The sequence below is a fragment of the Eretmochelys imbricata genome, chromosome 1 (assembly GCF_965152235.1).
Source record: "Eretmochelys imbricata isolate rEreImb1 chromosome 1, rEreImb1.hap1, whole genome shotgun sequence".
NCBI lineage: Eukaryota > Metazoa > Chordata > Testudines > Cheloniidae > Eretmochelys > Eretmochelys imbricata.
This window is the reverse complement of record NC_135572.1, coordinates 343,585,665-343,603,864: the sequence shown is the minus strand read 5'-3', so window position 1 is coordinate 343,603,864 and position 18,200 is coordinate 343,585,665. Positions and strand designations below refer to the sequence as shown.

At 42.6% G+C, this 18,200-nt stretch overlaps 1 protein-coding gene across 2 annotated transcripts in view; it reads right to left on the bottom strand.

Moving 5' to 3' along the window:
• Nucleotides 1–16,357, bottom strand: part of GRM3 (glutamate metabotropic receptor 3) — a 57,455-nt gene extending 41,098 nt beyond the window's left edge. The window contains exon 1 of one of the 2 annotated variants that reach the window (XM_077807881.1): nucleotides 15,860–16,357. In XM_077807881.1, coding sequence (XP_077664007.1) covers nucleotides 15,860–16,357 — 498 coding nt within the window. The remainder of the gene's footprint in view (nucleotides 1–15,859) is intronic. The other variant, XM_077807882.1, reaches the window with a different exon arrangement.
• Between the last annotated feature and the right edge of the window lie 1,843 nt (nucleotides 16,358–18,200).

Below are 18,200 nucleotides of genomic sequence, written 5' to 3'. Positions count from 1 at the left end.
AAGGAGAGAGGAAAGATATGTTCTTCCTTGCTGCCATGTCTTGCTGGTCAGTTGCAGTGGGTCTCATGTGACTGAAAGGGGGTAGATCTGTTTCCACTGTGTGCTAGTAATCTTGAATAAACCAAATTTAAAGTTTCTAGTATAGCCAATCTTGGAATATGGCTCAATAAAAATGTTAGAAGCATTTTCCTAAAACAAACCATACCTATTAAATATAAATCAATAAATGGCATAACCAAGTCACTTCAGATTTTGACCCCAAGTTGTCGTCTGACCACAGTCCACCGTCAAGAGATTTCAAGTGCAGTGGACTTTTGAGAAATTTAGAGGACGGATATTTGTAACAAGAAGGATGGCTAGTGTTGCGATTAAGGTTGTCCTCTAGGACTTTGTAGACTGAGGTTTAATTCATGTGCTACCACAGAGACAGCCTGCGTTTACTGTCTGGACTAGATGCAGAGTGGCGATTCACAAAGACAAAGGAACCCCAAGAGAGTTTTCAAAGCGGGGGGTGGGGGGGCTAAGAGACAATAGCCTAGGATTGCGTAAGAGCAGAAGATTGGTCCAAGTGGTTATCCATTACAAGAGGAGGCTCTGTGTCAGGGGGTGTGTGCGTGCATTTGCTTGGCTCATGAACAGTGGATCCCAACTTTGTGGGCTGGACAAGCACTGGAAGAACGAATAGTTGAGTGAGAAATACCTTATTAGACAGGAAAGTACTGTGACAGGGTCAGGCCAGATGGCTATAGGAGTGTGATAGAAGGCAGATATATTAGCCCCAGGTTAAGTAGGTCCCCTTTCCCTGGGTAGGGTAACAGGGAAGGTTCCAGAACAATTAGGAACTTTCTGGAAACAATTAAGGCAGACCTGCTGATCAGAACACCTGCAGCCAATCAAGAAGCTGCTAGAATCAATTAAGACAGGCAGGCTAATCAGGGCACCTCGGTTTTAAAAGGAGCTCACTTCAGTTTGTAGTGTGTGAGTGTGAGGAGCTGGGAGCAAGAGGTGCAAGAAGCTGAGAGTGAGAAGGTGTACTACTGGAAGACTGAGAAGTACAAGCATTATCAGACATCAGGAGGAAGGTCCTGTGGTGAGAATAAAGAAGGTGCTGGCAGGAGGCCATAGGGAAGTAGCCCAGGGAGTTGTAGCTGTCACGTAGCTGTTACAGGAGCCACTGTAGACAGCTGCAATCCACAGGGCTCTGGGCTGGAACCCGGAGTAGAGGGCGGGCCCGGGTTCCCCCCATTCCTCCATCCCCCCAACTCCCTACTTGATACTGGAGGAGTTGACCTGGACTGTGGGTTCCACCAGAGGGGAAGGTCTCTGGACTGTTCCCCGATCCATTAGGTGGATCAGCAGAGACTGCGGGGATTGTTCTTCTTCCTTTTCCCCATGCTTGCCAGTGATGAGGCTAACTGAGTGAATGGCAGATCTGAGCCATGAAAATGGCCAAACTGAGGGCTGCCATGACCCTCTGAAGAGAGCAAATATGCCAATAAGCGCAGGACCCACCAAGGCAGAGGAGGAACTTTGTCACAGTACTTTGTTAATAAGTACAGGCTATAGATTGTGTTTTATGTTTTTCATTTACTTGTAATCTTATGTTTCCAAAACCTTTTATTTGAATCTTTATCTCAAGCTCTGTTAAATAAACCAGCAGGTGGGTTGCACTGGTTCCTCAGAGGCAGAGGATCAGTGTACTTTGTGGGCGCCCAGAAGACAGGGGATTGGACACTTGAGTGTAACAAAGTGGGTTGTTTCAATTGCTATCTTACATTGGAAAAGAGTGGGGCTCGTGGAGCTGGGAGCCTGTGTTGCCAGTAGCCAGCGGCTGGGGCACAGTGGGACACAGACAGGGCAGCCTCCCGCTGTATGCAGGGGTAGTAATTCACCCCAGACTCCTCAGGTAACCCCAACAGAATGTCACAATATGGATTTAGGAATCTAACTTTAGGTTTGAAAAAGCTGGCCTAGCTGTATGCCCTTTCTCTATCTATCTATCTATCTATCTATCTATCTATCTATCTATCTATCTATCTATCTATCTATCTATCTATCTATCTATCTATCTATCTATCCTGCTTGTTATGTGTAAATGGAAGTCTGTCATTCGTCAGTCTAATGACAACCAAGACCCCAATTCCTTTCAGAGTCTTTGAGCCATTTCCATAACTGCCTTGCATTGAAATGCATATGCTTGGCAAAAATTGCGTGTTTTAAAGTAATCAGTCCCACTCTTTCACTCTGAAACAGTGTCCGTTACACACCACAGTGCAGTGAAGGTGCCGGGAGGGGCTCCTTGTCTGTAATTCTCAAGCAAGTGGAAAAAAAAGAAAAATAATCATTTAACAAATGGTACCGCCAGGAGCAGTGACTTAGGCACCACTATTGAACATATGATTTTGTTTTCCCACCCAATTTCCTTGTCATTCATTAGTCGAAATGGTGGAAGGTCTAGGTTTCCCACACCTGAGCTTTTTCAGAAACCACAGGTTCAAGTATTCCTTTTACACTTTGAGCTAGATTTCCTGAGGATCAGTGAAATCTGAACATATAATATTTTGTCTGCTCTCTACAGGCAGAAAATATACCATGGCACTTTTGGCTAGAGATGGAGTTTGCTCTAATGTCTTTGGTCAAAAATGCCCCTTTTCCTTATCACCAACATACTGTGCACTGCTAGGTTATATATAAATACGTGTATATAATTGGAAAGCATTGTGGGATACTTTGGTACAAAAGATGCTACCGTAGTGTTATTACATATAACTGCTTTACCATATGTAAGGTCACATTCAATTAACATATGAGACATCTTGTTGGATAACAACACTTTGTTCTCCTTCGACTGAGAATCTCACAGAGCTTTACAAACCTTAATGAATTTAGCTTCACAGCACTCCTGGAATGAAAGGTAGGTACTAAAAATGACATTTTACACCGGCAGGGTAAGTAACTCATCCATGACCTCACAGTGAGCCAGTGGCAGAGCCAAGGACCCAGGTGTTCTGAGAAACATGCACAGCTGCCAATATATCTTCCAAGTAGCTTGTAAACTATTTTGTTTGCAGTGTTTTCAGGGTCAAATGTAGGTCAGACTGGCCAGCAAACACATTTATCCCTGTATGCAATGATAATGTCTTAATTATTTTTCATGTTTGGCCTTTTCATGCTAATTTTCTTAATCCAGTTTTTTTTTTAAAGTGCAGAGAGGGTCATTTTAGGTAGCTAGATAATAGGGAAAATTGATTTGCAAAGGACCGATATGCATGAGAGAGTTGAAGCAGATGTTCCCTACAAAAAGGTTGCTTTTCCTTCAAAACACTTGTGAATAAATGTTGTGCTTGTGAGAGTGAGGGACTCAGTGACCCGGGTTTGTGTCAAGTCTCATAATGAGTGCAAAACTAGTGTAGGCTCTGTTCATATATCGTAGTTCTGAACTACTCTTTCTTATGCACTATTTGTGATCTGGACTGAGAACACCAACTCCTTTCACACAGGCCATCAAACAACCTTCAGCTGATAAACTTCAAGCTGTTCTAAGGTCACCAAGGGCCAAGCCAGCTCTACAAACGGGGGAGTAGTAAAGGGAAAAAAGGAAGGATGGTTCAGAAGTTAGGGCGCTGACTTAGGACACTTGGGTTCACTTCCCTACACACCCCCCCTCCACGTTCCATGTGATCTTGTTCAAAGTTACTTCGGCTATGGCTAGGTGTGACACTGTAAAAGAAAAAAGAAAAGGAGTACTTGTGGCACCTTAGAGACTAACCAATTTATTTGAGCGTAAGCTTTCGTGAGCTACAGCTCACTTCATTGGATGCAATCCGATGCATCCGATGAAGTGAGCTGTAGCTCACAAAAGCTTATGCTCAAATAAATTGGTTAGTCTCGAAGGTGCCACAAGTACTCCTTTTCTTTTTGCGAATACAGACTAACACGGCTGCTACTCTGAAACCTGTGTAAAAGAAAGGTGACCATGGTTACACTAATGGAACACCACTGTTGCACAGTTGTGAAAAATCTTGTACAGAATATGTCTTGTACGTATCAATAGAAAAGTTATAGTCTGCTAAATATTATCTGTTTAAATCCATGTATCAGCACTGTTGTGGAAGTTATAAATATTTGCTATTTGTTTGTTTCTCAAACCTGTTTTGTTTCTGGGTAACACCCACAAGGCAGATTTACATTTAGACTGGTCAGCCATGTGTTGATGGCGCTTTAAGGGCAATGAGCTCTTCCAGGGACCCCCTTCCGGGGTCTCTTTAGGCAGCAGGTAGGCAACGAATGCCTCATGACTCAGCAAGGCACACGTGACCCAGGACTCCATGTTTGTGCCAGTAACTTTCCATGCACCTGCACTAAGGGGTATAAATTGCAAACTATGACATCATTCGTTGTCTTCAATCCTGCTCCATTTCTCTGGACTATGATTTTCTAACAAGAGGGAAGCTTTCAACAAAGGACTGATGACCCCCAATCTTTTTGGGTGATCCAGAGAGACTTATTGCAAGCAAGCAGAATGACCATCACTGCTATTATCCTGACCTACAGACTCTGAAATCAATTGTAATGTATATGATTCCTTTAACCATTTAATAAATCTCTCCTTTTCTTTTTTTAAAGTGAATGTTTAGTTGATTTACTTAAAATTGGCTGCCGTGTGGTATTTGGTGAGATTCTGAAAGTACGTGTTGACTTTGGGATTGGAAGAACCTAACGTGTGGTGAATTTTGGTTTTAATAACCTTTCATCACTAAGTCCAGCTGTCTGGGTGGTAACTAGGGGCTGGAGTGCCTAGAGGTCTGTTGTGTGCTCTCTGTGAACTAGTGCAGTGATACAAGAGCTCACTTTTGTTACTGGCTTAGTGAAATCTTAGGAGAGAATAGGAGGACTTGTGGCACCTTAGAGACTAACCAGTTTATTTGAGCATAAGCTTTCGTGAGCTACAGCTCACTTCACGAAAGCTTATGCTCAAATAAATTGGTTAGTCTCTAAGGTGCCACAAGTCCTCCTTTTCTTTTTGCGAATACAGACTAACACGGCTGTTACTCTGAAACCTGTCATTAGGAGAGAATGTACCACCAGTTTAGGGTACGTGCCCCGTATTTTGGCAGTCTGGCCTGAGATTGGCACTCTTAGCTGTGTCCCATACCAGGCAGCATGACACTAAGCTACCACTGGAAGGGGTAATTTAATTTCCACATGCCAGGTCTGATCAAACCAGTGTGCTAAAGATAGAAGTGTAGCCACAGTGGCACAAGTAGTGAGAGAAGCTAGCCACCTGAGCATGTACTTTGTGTTTCCAATGGGATCTTATTCAAGGCTACAATTCTAGGTCCATCAGCATTAATGTGGGTATGTCTGCTCAAGCTGGAAAACACATGCAGGCGTATCTGCAGTGCAGTCTGAAGCTGTTCCTCAGTTCCCCATCAGTAACCATAGGGAAAATAGTACTTCACAGGTGTGTACATTGAAGACTGTGAGACACTCAGATCCACAGTCATGGGGGCTCTACAAGTACCTAAGATAGAAAGGTTTCAGAGTAGCAGCTGTGTTAGTCCGTATCCGTAAAAAGAAAAGGAGGACTTGTGGCACCTTAGAGATGAACAAATTTATTAGAGCATAAGCTTTCGTGAGCTACAGCTCACTTCATCGGATGCATACCGATGAAGTGAGCTGTAGCTCATGAAAGCTTATGCTCTAATAAATTTGTTCGTCTCTAAGGTGCCACAAGTACTTCTTTCTAAGATAGAAAGGTGGCTTAGGGTTATCTTCTCTCATATGTTTGAGTCCTGCACTGCGCACAGTTCACCTGGACTAGAGGATCTCGTCCTGAGAGCATAACTACAATGCACTAATGTTGCTGTTCCAATTTAACCATTTAACTATAACTTCAGTATCAAACACTTAGAGACAGAAGCTGTTTAGTTACTTAGGAGTCCCATCCTCATGTACAGAATATGAACTACTCAGAGGAATGAAGGAGCAATCAGCTGTAACTAGATCTGTATAACGTTGTTTAAGTTGCTTATATTTTCTATTCATGTATGCCATCTAAGAACATTCCTGCCAATAGGGAATAATTAAGGAAAAGCAAACCCACAAACAAAGCAAAATGCCTTTATTTAGCATTTTCTTCTGCCAGAAGTCTTAGAAATTAAGCTGTAAACATCTAGCTACATATTCACTAGTGGCCATTATAGCCCTCTAGATAGGCAACGTCTTAAACAGCATTATGACATCACCTAGGAAATGTACACCAGGAATGAAGGGTCCCTTCAGAACAAACAGCCTGATTTTGATCTCATTTGTCCCATGTTTACACAATTGCCTTCAATGGAGATAGAGGTGTACCTGAAAGCAATGGAGATAGAGGTGTACCTGAAAGATAAATCAGGCCCAAATAACTTATTTTTATACAAATATCCCTAGTAATTCATACAATGAAATAAAAAGGAGGAGGAAGCCGGGAGAGAAAATATGTAATGGAGGAGCAGGATTGTCTCTAACCAGAATTTTTTGTCCCTGTGATAACACAGTGAGTCTTTGCATATGCAGCCTGCAGCCATTTAACCTCAGCCAGTGATGGTGTCAGCTCTTGTAAGCTGTCTGCACATCAATAAGAGACCTTCAAGGGAAACCTAGATGTTTGTGTGAGCAATTTAGCAGGGGAGACCCTTCTCTGGGAGTCAGCAGTCTGCCTCTGCCTAATGAGCACCATATCTGGAACATGATGCCGCTCTGTGGTTGTGGGCAGCAGGGACTGATTCTGGGACTTCTGGATCTTAAAGCATGAGGCTCTCCTGCATGAGCTAAACGAATCGCTTCTGTTAGTCAGGGGTGTATCAGGCTCATCAGTCTCTGTCTGTGGCTCACTGCAGGGGGCCAGTGTGCCAGACAGAGGGTGTGTGAGTTATGCCAGGGTGGCCCTATCTTGTTCATCTCAGGTCTGGCAGAATTTGATTTTTATTCTTTTATCATTTCAGCAGATAATATCAATGCTTATTTTAAGCATTTTCATTTTTTTTTATTGATTTAAATTTTCCCTGTTGTGGGAAATTATGGAGGGGGGGTCAGAAATCGGGGCAGATCAGACAGTAATGATGCAATGACAGTACACACTGAGATTCAGAAAGTTACGGCTTGATCACCATTAATACACAAACTGGTAACATCATCTGTCACAATATGCAAAGTAAGTAGCTTTAAATCAAACGCTAGTAATTTCTCATGCGGTATTTGTCTTACTGTGTGTATCTGTAGATTTCGATTACTATTGGTGGACATATTTTTTCCTTCAGTTTGTGTTTGTACGGTGAAATTGACCCTGATTGACATTTACCAGTAAAAATTGAATCCTTCCAAGCCCACTCAAAGCGCAGGTCAAATCTTAATAGACTGATTGTCTCTTGGTTATCTCTCCTCATTCATGGAACTACAGATCACCTGGCCTCCCATTCATGACTGCATGCACCACCTCCCTTCCATTCACAATCATATAATTCCCCTGTGACAACTGCAGCAAATGCTTATCTGGAAAAGCACTGCTAGGAAATCATTTAGGATGTGATTTGCAAAGGAGCCAAAGATAGTTAGGCAAATCCACTGGGAGCTGGGTGTCCAACTCCCCTAGGGACCTTTGGAAATCTGATCCTTTTTAGCTTAAAAATATATATAATTTAGAAACAAGGAGGAGGAGCCAGGTGTCTAGTCAGCTGTCCGTAGGCCACAGTTTGGGAAACTGATCCCTGCATATTTAATGCTCCCATAATCATGATAGCTATGTACATAAGCAGTAGCTTGGTGTTATGGGTACTGTGCTGTTTGTGGTATTCAGGGATTACTCACTGCTTTTTTCTGTGTCTGGTTCCAACTGGCTGAGCATAACAACAATAGCTTCATAGTGCCCTGCCTAGACTCTCTGTCTGGGAAGCTTAGCCCTTAAAGCTACAATCCCCAATACCACACTATTGAAGGTACTGATTTTTGGATGATCCACAGAACTGAGATCACCTGTTTAATTGAGATCATTAAACCTCTACGGTGCTTTTTTGTAAATTGTTAATTTCATTTTCATGGCTAAATTACAGTTTTGTAATTCTTATCATCTGTGTATCTATTCTAATTACATCCTGCCTATTTTCCAGCGGATAACAATAATCTTCATTTCCTGCCAGCCCCAACTGCTCACAGCAGCCAGACCCATTGCTGATGTGGGCTGCCACAGTCTGTATGAATCATACAATTTTAGAATCATAGAACTGGAAGGGACCTCCAGAGGTCATCTGGTCCATGCCCCTGCACTCAAGGCAGGACTAAGTATTATCATTCTAGACCATCCCTGACAGGTGTTTGTCCAACCTGTTCTTAAAAGTCTCCAATGATGGAGATTCCACAACCTCCCTAGGCAATTTATTCCAATGCTTAAACACTCTGACGGTTAGGAAGTTTTTCCAAATGTCCAACCTCAACCACCCTTGCTGCAATTTAAGCCCATTGCTTCTTGTCCTGTCCTCAGTGGTTAAGACGAACAATTTTTCTCCCTCCTCCATGTAACAACTTTTTATGTACTTCAAAACTGTTATCATGTCCCCTCTCACTCTTCTTTTCTTCATACTAAACAAACCCAATTATTTCAACCTTCCCTCATAGGTCATGTTTTCTAGACCTTGAATCATTTTTGTTGCTCTTCTCTGGACTTTCTCCAATTTGTCCACATCTTTCCTGAAATGTGGTACCCAGAACTGGACACAATACTCCAGTTGAGGCCTAATCAGCGCAGAGTAGAGCAGAAGAATTACTTCTCATGTCTTGCTTACAGTACTCCTGCTAATACATCCCAGAATGATGTTTGGTTTTTTTTGCAACAGTGTTACATTGTTGACTCATATTTAGCTTGTGATCCACTATTACCCCCAGATCCCTTTCCGCAGTACTCATTCCTAGGCCGTCATTTCCCATTTTGTATGTGTGCAACTGATTGTTCTTTCCTAAGTGGAGTACTTTGTATTTGTCCTTGTTGAATTTCATTCTATTTACTTCAGACCATTTCTCCAGTTTGTCCAGATCATTTTGAATTTTAAACCTATCCTCCAAAGCACTTGTAATGCCTCTGAGCTTGGTATCGTCCACAAACTTTATAAGTGTACTCCCTATGGCATTATCTAAATCATTGATGAAGATATTGAACAGAACCGGACCCAGAACCAATCCCTGTGGGATCCCACTCGTTATGCCCTTCCAGAATGACTGTGAATCACTGATAACTACTTTCTGGGAACGATTTTCCAACCAGTTATGCAGCCACCTTATAGTAGCTCCATCTAGGTTGTATTTCCCTAGTTTGTTTATGAGAAGATCATGTGAGACAGTATGAAAAGCCTTACTAAAGTCAAGCTATACAACATCTACTGCTTCCCCCGCATCCACAAGACTTGTTATCCTGTCAAGGAAAGCTATCAGGTTGGTTTGACACAATTTGTTCTTGACAGATTCATGCTGACTGTTATTTATCACCTTATTATTTTCTAGGTGTTTGCAAACTGATTGCTTAATTATTTGCTCCATTATCTTTCCGGGTACAGAAGTTAAGCTGACTGGTCTGTAATTCCCCGGGTTGTCCTTATTTCCCTTTTTATAGATTGGCACTCTATTTGCCCTTTTCCAGTCTTCTGGAATATCTCCCGTCTTCCATGACTTTTCAAAGATAATTGGTAATGGCTCAGACATCTTCTCAGTCAGCTCCTTGAGTATTCTAGGATGCATTTATTCAGGCCCTGGTGATTTGAAGGCATCTAACTTGTCTAAGTAATTTTTAACTTGTTCTTTCCCTAGTTTAGACTCTTATCCTACCTCATTTTCACTGGCATTCACTATGTTAGATGTCCAATTGTCACCAACCTTCTTGGTGAAAACCGAAACAAAGAAGTCATTGAGCACCTCTGCCATTTCCATATTTTCTGTTACTGTCTTTCCCCCCTCATTGAGGAACGGGCCTACTTAGTCCTTGGTCTGCCTCTTGCTTCTAATGTATTTGTAGAATGTTTTCTTGTTTCCTTTTATGTCCCTAGCTAGTTTGATCTCGTTTTGTGCCTTGGCTTTTCCAATTTTGTCCCTACATACTTGTGTTATTTGTTTAGATTCATCCTTTGTAATTTGACAGAGTTTCCACTTTTTAGGGCTCTTTTTTGAGTTTTAGATTATTGACAATCTCCTGGCTAAGCCAGGTTGGTCTCTTGCCAGATTTCCTATCTTTCCTACGCAGTGGATAGTTTGCTCTTGTGCCCTTAATAATGTCTCTTTGAAAAACTGTCTTCAATTGTTTTTCCCCTTAGACTTGCTTTCCATGGGATTTTACCTATCAACTCCCTGAGTTTTATAAAGTCTGCCTTCTTGAAATCCACTGTCTTTATTTTGCTGTTCTCCCTCCTATCATTCCTTATAATCGTGAACTCTACCATTTCATGATCACTTTCACCCAATACATTCCAAGAACTTGTTGGATAATCTCTGCCCTGCTGTGTTATTTTCCCAACAGATGTCTAAGTAGTTGAAGTCCCCCATCACCACCAAGTCCTGTGCTTTGGATGATTTTGTTAGTTGTTTTAAAAAAGCCTCATCCACCTCTTCTTCCTGGTTTGGTGGTCTGTAGTAGACCCCTACCATGACATCACCCTTGTTTTTTACCCCTTTTGTCCTTACCCAGAGACTTTCAACAAGTCTGTCTCCTATTTCCATCTCAATCTCAGTCCAAGTGTATACCTTTTTAATATACAAGGCAACACCTTCTCCCTTTTTTCCCTGCCTGTCCTTCCTGAGCAAGCTGTACCCTTCTATACCAATATTCCAGTCATGCGTATTATTCCACCAAGTCTCCGTGGTGCCAACTATGTCATAGTTGTGTTTATTTACTAGCATTTCGAGTTCTTCCTGCTTATTCCCCATACTTCTCGCATTAGTATACAGACATCTAAGACACTGATTTGATTGAGCTGCCGTCTCTGCAATGCTGCCACCTTTAAAATGAGCTAGTGACCCAGCCAGGAGGCGGTGAAAGCTCTGGTTTATGGCTTTAGACCTTGAAGGAACCAATCAAGCTTCCTAGCAAAGGGGAAGTAGAAGAAGCAATTTTTTTGTCACTGACCCTTCTAGGCTGAGTGCTAAGTAGTGCTATGGGATTTTTTGCAAATGGTTCTTTGTAAATATTGAGAATCTGTAATTCATGCTGTTTTTATTGGTTACACTGGTCACATATTCTTTATGGTCTCTGATTGTATGGCTGTAGATTTTTTGTTTGTTTGCGGAGGGGATAAGTTTTCAGGCCATATGTCCGCTTTCCCCACTGTCCCTGGCAGAGCTGCGTGGTTGAAACAATCTGTCAGTCAAGGAGAGAACACCTCCTTATCACAACTGTCTCTCTCTCAATTTCCCTCCCAGAATTATAACAGTCATTTATTCAGTAAGGGAAGACCCTGTTCCTAGGTGTGGATGTGGGGGTCTTAATAGGCTCAGTGATATGCCCCTAATCATTCTCCAAAGCCTGGTTGCTACATGTAGCAGCTGTACTGGGCCTAGCAAAAAGTTCTGCGCCCTGAGATGAGGGCAGCATAGAGAGGCTGCTCTGACATTGTTCTGCCACTAAGGAAGGGCTTAATTCAGAAATAACTTTCATGGTTGTATCCCAGGGAATGTTATGGATCTGAAACATGGAGGCATTTTCTGGTAGGACCGAGTTCTATATCGTTGTGGAAATACCTACTTTCTGATGTGGGAATGCACAGCATATAGTCCACTTAAATCGATGTCTTTATACTCCTAAGAAAGAAACCTTGGTGGTAGGGTGAATGGATCTCATTCCTACATTAAAGACAGCAGGTCGGTCCAGTTTTCAAAAGTGGATGTGAATCTAGACATACAAGTCCAGTATCTGGACACATGAATCACTACTTACACTTGTAAATTCCTGTAAGTGCTCACCTGAATGTCTAAACATGGCATTTGGACATGGTGTTACAGTGCCCACATACAGAGATCCGGCTCCCCTTTTCCCCCCTCCCACTTAAAACGGAACTTAACATAGACTCTTTAATGATCACTACATTAACAATATGTCCAAAAATCCTGCTGTAGATTAGCTGAGACCAGGATGACTGTCTCATTTAAACTAGAGCTAGGAACCAACCAAACCCTGATGTGAATGTCCCTGAACTTTGGAGAATCCATCTCCAAATCTGAATGAAACTCTGGGCCTGACCCCAAACCTTAAATCATGCAAATAGTCTTTACTTATGCAAGTAGTTCTATAGACAGCAATGGGAGTGCTCTCATGAGTAATGAAATATTAACCTCCTGGGCAAGGGCTTTCCAGGATCAGGCTGTGTGTGGATTGGGCTCATTGCTAATTTATACATAGCATCTGAAGACTAATTATCCCAGTTTTCATTAATGATAATTAAGTCTGACCAAGAAAGTAAGCATTTCACATTCTCTTGTAGTTTCTGCTATCTGCAAAAAGTGTCTGTTGTATACACTGGCTCTGAGGGACATATGCTTATTTCTGGCTTACCAAAGAATTATCTTTCCTGAGTGGAAGAATAATGAAAAAAGCAGAAATCTGACAGTGGGAGCACCATGAAGTGATTGGGCAGGCAGCTGTCCAGACAGAAATCTAAGGCGGAGGTTCAGAAATACAACAGCAAATTCACAAGACACAAAAAACAGAAATGTTTTCCTGTCTGAAGGGCTCAGCATAGATTATGTTGTGGCTTTCCCAGAGAAAGTGTGGTGTGGATCTGCAGCTGCTTAATTCTTTGAGGTCAAACATGAATTGCTTAAAGTCAGACACTTCAATCCATATTTAGCAACACGGTGGGCCTGATTTTCTAAGTCAGAACACCTCCGTTTCTAACTGAATCATAGAATCATAGAATATCAGGGTTGGAAGGGACCTCAGGAGGTCATCTAGTCCAACCCCCTGCTCAAAGCAGGACCAATCCCCAATTAAATCATCCCAGCCAGGGCTTTGTCAAGCCTGACCTTAAAAACTTCTAAGGAAGGAGATTCTACCACTTCCCTAGGTAACGCATTCCAGTGTTTCACCACCCTCCTAGTGAAAAAGTTTTTCCTAATATCCAACCTAAACCTCCCCCACTGCAACTTGAGACCATTACTCCTTGTCCTGTCCTCTTCTACCACTGAGAATAGTCTAGAACCATCCTCTCTGGAACCACCTCTCAGGTAGTTGAAAGCAGCTATCAAATCCCCCCTCATTTTTCTCTTCTGCAGACTAAACAATCCCAGTTCCCTCAGCCTCTCCTCATAAGTCATGTGTTCCAGACCCCTAATCATTTTTGTTGTCCTTCGCTGGACTCTCTCCAATTTATCCACATCCTTCTTGTAGTGTGGGGCCCAAAACTGGACACAGTACTCCAGATGAGGCCTCACCAATGTCGAATAGAGGGGGACGATCACATCCCTCAATCTGCTCGCTATGCCCCTACTTATACATCCCAAAATGCCATTGGCCTTGAAGTCATTGGACCTGTGAGTTCTCAGCCCCTCTGACATGCAGGCCCATCCAGTAATTAACAAGGCCTGATTTTCAAGGCACTGAGTGCCTACAACTCCCACAGAAGCCAATGGGAGCGGCACCCCTAAAGATCAGGCCTCCTTAGTGAGATGCCTAGATATGGATTCAAGTATTTAACCTTAGGCTCCTATGTCGGAAATTCTTGACATCTGCACTCAAACTCCTTGAGCTCTTGGCTTGTCCATTCCTACTGATGTCAATGGGAGTGTCCCAAGAATCAGGAGGTGCTGCTGGATGAACGGAAGCGATAGAGTATCAATTATTAGTAAGCTTACTGCTGTTTCATCATCCATAACCAAAGCTCAGGGAGGCTGACACAGCTGTTAGCATAATCATTGCGATGCACGCTCTTTCCCGTGTGCCTCATAAGGCACAGGACCTAATCCTGCCCTCGCAGGTGCCAGAGGCTGGGGGCAAAGAGGTGGAATGATGTGGGCAGGTCAGTAGGTCCTAGAGCCATCCAGATAGCACACAGCAGGATGTCCCAGGAATGCTGGCAGGACATGCACATAAGGATGTGCTTACTCTTCCTTTAGAGTTAAACTGTCGAGGCCTGTGTATTGGGCAGAGCCACCAAGGGTACAGCCCAGGACTCTGGAGTCACAAGCTGCTTCCTGGTTTCTCCCCTGCTCTGGTGGGGAGGAACATGCCCTGCACCAACCCTGTATCTGGCACAGAATACATCCCCTGGCATGGCTGTCTGGTACATTGTGGGGTAGAGTCAAAGCTCAACCCACGCCTTATGCGGGAGGGGGTAGCAGCTTTCCAGAGCCTGCTCCTCCCCCCATAACTCTCCTGCATGAGCATGCCGAACAGGCCACAGTCTGGGCCAAAAAGAGGAGGCTGTATTCTCTCTTAGTGGCCATTCTGAACTCATGATAACTCTGTGATGTTAGCATAGGGACCTGGCTGTCCTCCCAAGCCAGTGGAGCCTTGGTGTGCTGGCTAGGGTGACAGTCAGTCCCTCACCTTAGTGCTAGTTGAAGTTAGCACTAGCTGAAATCCTGTCCTGTTTCTGCAAGGGGCAGATGAAGGTCCCTATGACTTCTTTCTCCGCCAGTAGCACAGGGCCGGATTTTGTCCTGTTTGATACTGATATAATACAGTGTGTAGCACCTTACTGACAGGTTGTCCCTTCTGTTTAGATGGGACTGTTTGAGGAGTAAAACACTGCTCCTTTGTGAATAAGGGGGGTAGATTTTGGTTCAGCAGAGAAGAACTGAAAATAGATCAGCCTTCCCCAAAGATGCACGAGGATTTTTATAGTGACGGGAATTGCATTCTGAGGCAAGAGATGAACGTTTTGGAAGAAGCTTGGAAGTCTCAGCACCCTGACACTGTGGCAATGGGTGCGGTAGACATACTAGATAGGTAGAGGAGCAGGCAGAATCTCTGTAAAAAAATGGAGGAAAATATCTGTTCTTTGCATTCACTTGATGTACAAAACAAAAAGTCAGGGTCTCTTCTCTAATTAAGCTAAAACCTAATCAGCTGTAGTCAGACTTCTTATAGCACTTAGCCTTATAGGCACCTCTTCAGACACCTTCCCCATTCATACACAGCAGAGAGTTAAACACATTCTTATCACGAACAATACAAAGACATAAAGAAATCACAGCAAATTTAGAACCCATTAAAATTGTGGCTTCTAGATACAAGATCTCATCCAATGAGCATTGAAGACAGTAGAAAAACTTCTGTTGGCTTAAGTCGGTTTTAGATCAGGCCCTTAATGCAAAACTCTAATGTCTGGAGGTCAAGTTCCCTTTGGTTCTGGTGTAATGCAAGTTTTGGGCTGTTACATGATATTTTATTTTATTTTATTCTTTGGTCGGCCTAGGGCAAGAATTACTTTAAAAATCATCTTTACTATTTGCACGACAAAGGCTTCCATTTACTCAGAAATATATATGGTGGTGTTAAATTTCCATGTGAAAACAATGGTGTGAATTGAGATTTAAAAAAAATCTTGATATTCAAAAAAGTTCTGGGAAAGTCAAAGCTTACAATATATTATCTAATTTTTTCAAAATCACAAAGTCCCACAGGTTCTACTATCACTAAAGGAAATGTTCAGCCTACCCATATTTAAGTTTTAGCAGATTATTTTTTTAAATCAATTTGGTTTAGGTTCATCCTTGGTGTAAATTCATTGGCTCTAGGAACAAATTTGACCCATGATCTGTACCGTATTTAGTAGGTTTTTCTTTCAGGGAAGCTCAAGATGAATAGTTCTCTCCGGAGGGTGTACGTTTTGAAATGTCTTACCTGTATGGAGACACTGCTGTAAGAACCACCTATGACACCTGCAATGAGTAATGGAATGTTTTCTTGAATGGCGTAAGATCCATCGGGACACATATACTCCGCTTCATCCACTTTCGTCAAAGATGCTCTGACAAACTCCAGAGACTGTTCTAAAGCATATGTATCCCTCGAACATGTGTCCAAAATATGAACTCCAAGCTTAATTCCTGGGAGCAAGTAATTGTCTCTGTTGATTTCATCAATGGCAAACAACATAGCCTCCAAGCGCTGGATGCCTCGGTCTTCATTGATTCTCCCACATTCTTCTGTCCCGGTGCCTTTTTCATTAATTGGGAATAAACCACCTAAGACTAAGTCTCCTTCTATCTTAATTTCCTTTCTTAAAAAGTTATGGTCACTTAGGGAAAGGAAAACTCCCTTGGAGAGCAAAGCCAGGGCAAGCACCTGCAACCTGGTGAACATCTTCATTGGTCCTGTTTTGGCAGCTTTAAGAAGCATGGGCAGAAGTAGACGTGCCCCTTAGTCCTCTTGACCCATTGCTAAATGTGAAGTGCTGTCCCACAAGCAAGGGACGAACAAGCCAACAAGACTTTCCATCAAGCCCCTAAATAGACAAAAGGAATTAGAAAAGGCAAAAGGAGACATCAGTTATTATGTTCTTTTCATCAATAAAACATTCAGAGCAGTGTTAAAAGGACATGGTTTGGGAAAATGGAAAGCTCCGGCAATGAGAAATAAGATCAGCTTACATGTGCATAGTGCCTTTCATCCCAAAGGATCCATAATTGCTTCACAAGCTGAACAAATTTTACACAGCAACTATACACAAAGTTCCATAGAAAAACAACCAACTCTGGGGTGAAACAAGCCAAATGTGGAATGTTGCTGAGTGCTGTTAAGCAACAAGTTAGGACAGGAGATGAAGAATAAATAAAGCAGATTCCTCTCATATCTAGCTCTCTCTCACACTCAACGCTCTTCTGCTGTCTCCCCTACTCTGAGAGTCGTATTGCCCTTATGTTTCCTTCCACCCTCCATTCAGGCTGCAGCTCCCTCTGTGTCTCACTGCACTTGTCAACCTCCCCTAGGTTATATCCCCCCTTCCTGGTTCAAGCTAGCTCCACCCACTGGATCCCACTTGCCCCTCCCACAGCTTCAGAATTCTCCCTTGCTGCCAGCTGGGCCTGCCGGTGCTGGGTATTTAGTTGTTGCTCTGCTCAGCAGAGGACCTTTTCTTCCAAAGTGCCAGGCTGAACTCCAGCTGCCCCACCCTCCATGGGAAGGGGAGGTACATCCCTACCACCTTCTGCCTGGCTTGAGGGAGGGAGACATTGTGGGAGGGAGGCTCTGGCTCCCCTTCCTGGGCAAGATAAACAAAGGACGGGAGAAAAGAAATATTATTAACCCAATTTTAAAGATGGGGGAACTGAGGCTCAGGGAGATTAAAAAACTTGCCCAAGGACATGCAGTGAGTCTGTGACAGAACTGGAAACTGAACCCAGATCTCGTGAATCATGGTCTAGTGCCTTAAACACCTGATCATTTGTCTTTAAAGTTAAAAACCTTGCAAGAAAATAACTCAAGGAAAAGGTAAAAGCAAAGAAGATGAGCTAGAACAGAAAGGATACGCATATTGAAGTTTGCCCAAGGCAGAAAAATGCCTAGGGCTGAACGTGCTCACTTTAATGTTAATCATAGTTCAGTGCATGGGTCAAGGGTAGAACAGACATCCAAGCATGTATATATTTGGGCTGATTCTACTCCCATTGAAGTCAATGGGCATTTTGCTGTGATTGCAGGATCAAACCTTTAGATCTCACCATGTTATGCTACAACAGTCTCATGACTATATATATATTTGCCTGTAAACTTCTTGATAGTGTCTCTTTACAGCATGGATTAATGTGGCCACCTTGAACTCCAAGTCCTTAAAAAATCAAACATGGTAATATTTAAGTAGAGCACTTTAATATTTCATTACCGTACTTACCTTTTCCTTAAAGCAAAATTTATTATGATTAGACTTGCAGGGCTGTGTATAATTTAGAAACACTTAGCATTATTTAAAACAGAGCGCTAAGAAATTTAAAGAGACACTTCAAATTTAACACTGAAAGATGGATGAACAAGCTTATTCCGATGCAGCTGTTTATCCTGGGGGAGTTTCTATATTGCTCTATCAGATTCTGGCAAAGGACAGAATTTTATTTATATTTACTCCAGCATCTTTATATCATAAGTCAGTAGCAAGCCAGCTACACATTTAAACATACTTCTTTATAGCCATAATGATGTCTATATAGCCTGAACCGCAGCCCATTTCAGCCGAGTTCTCCATTCG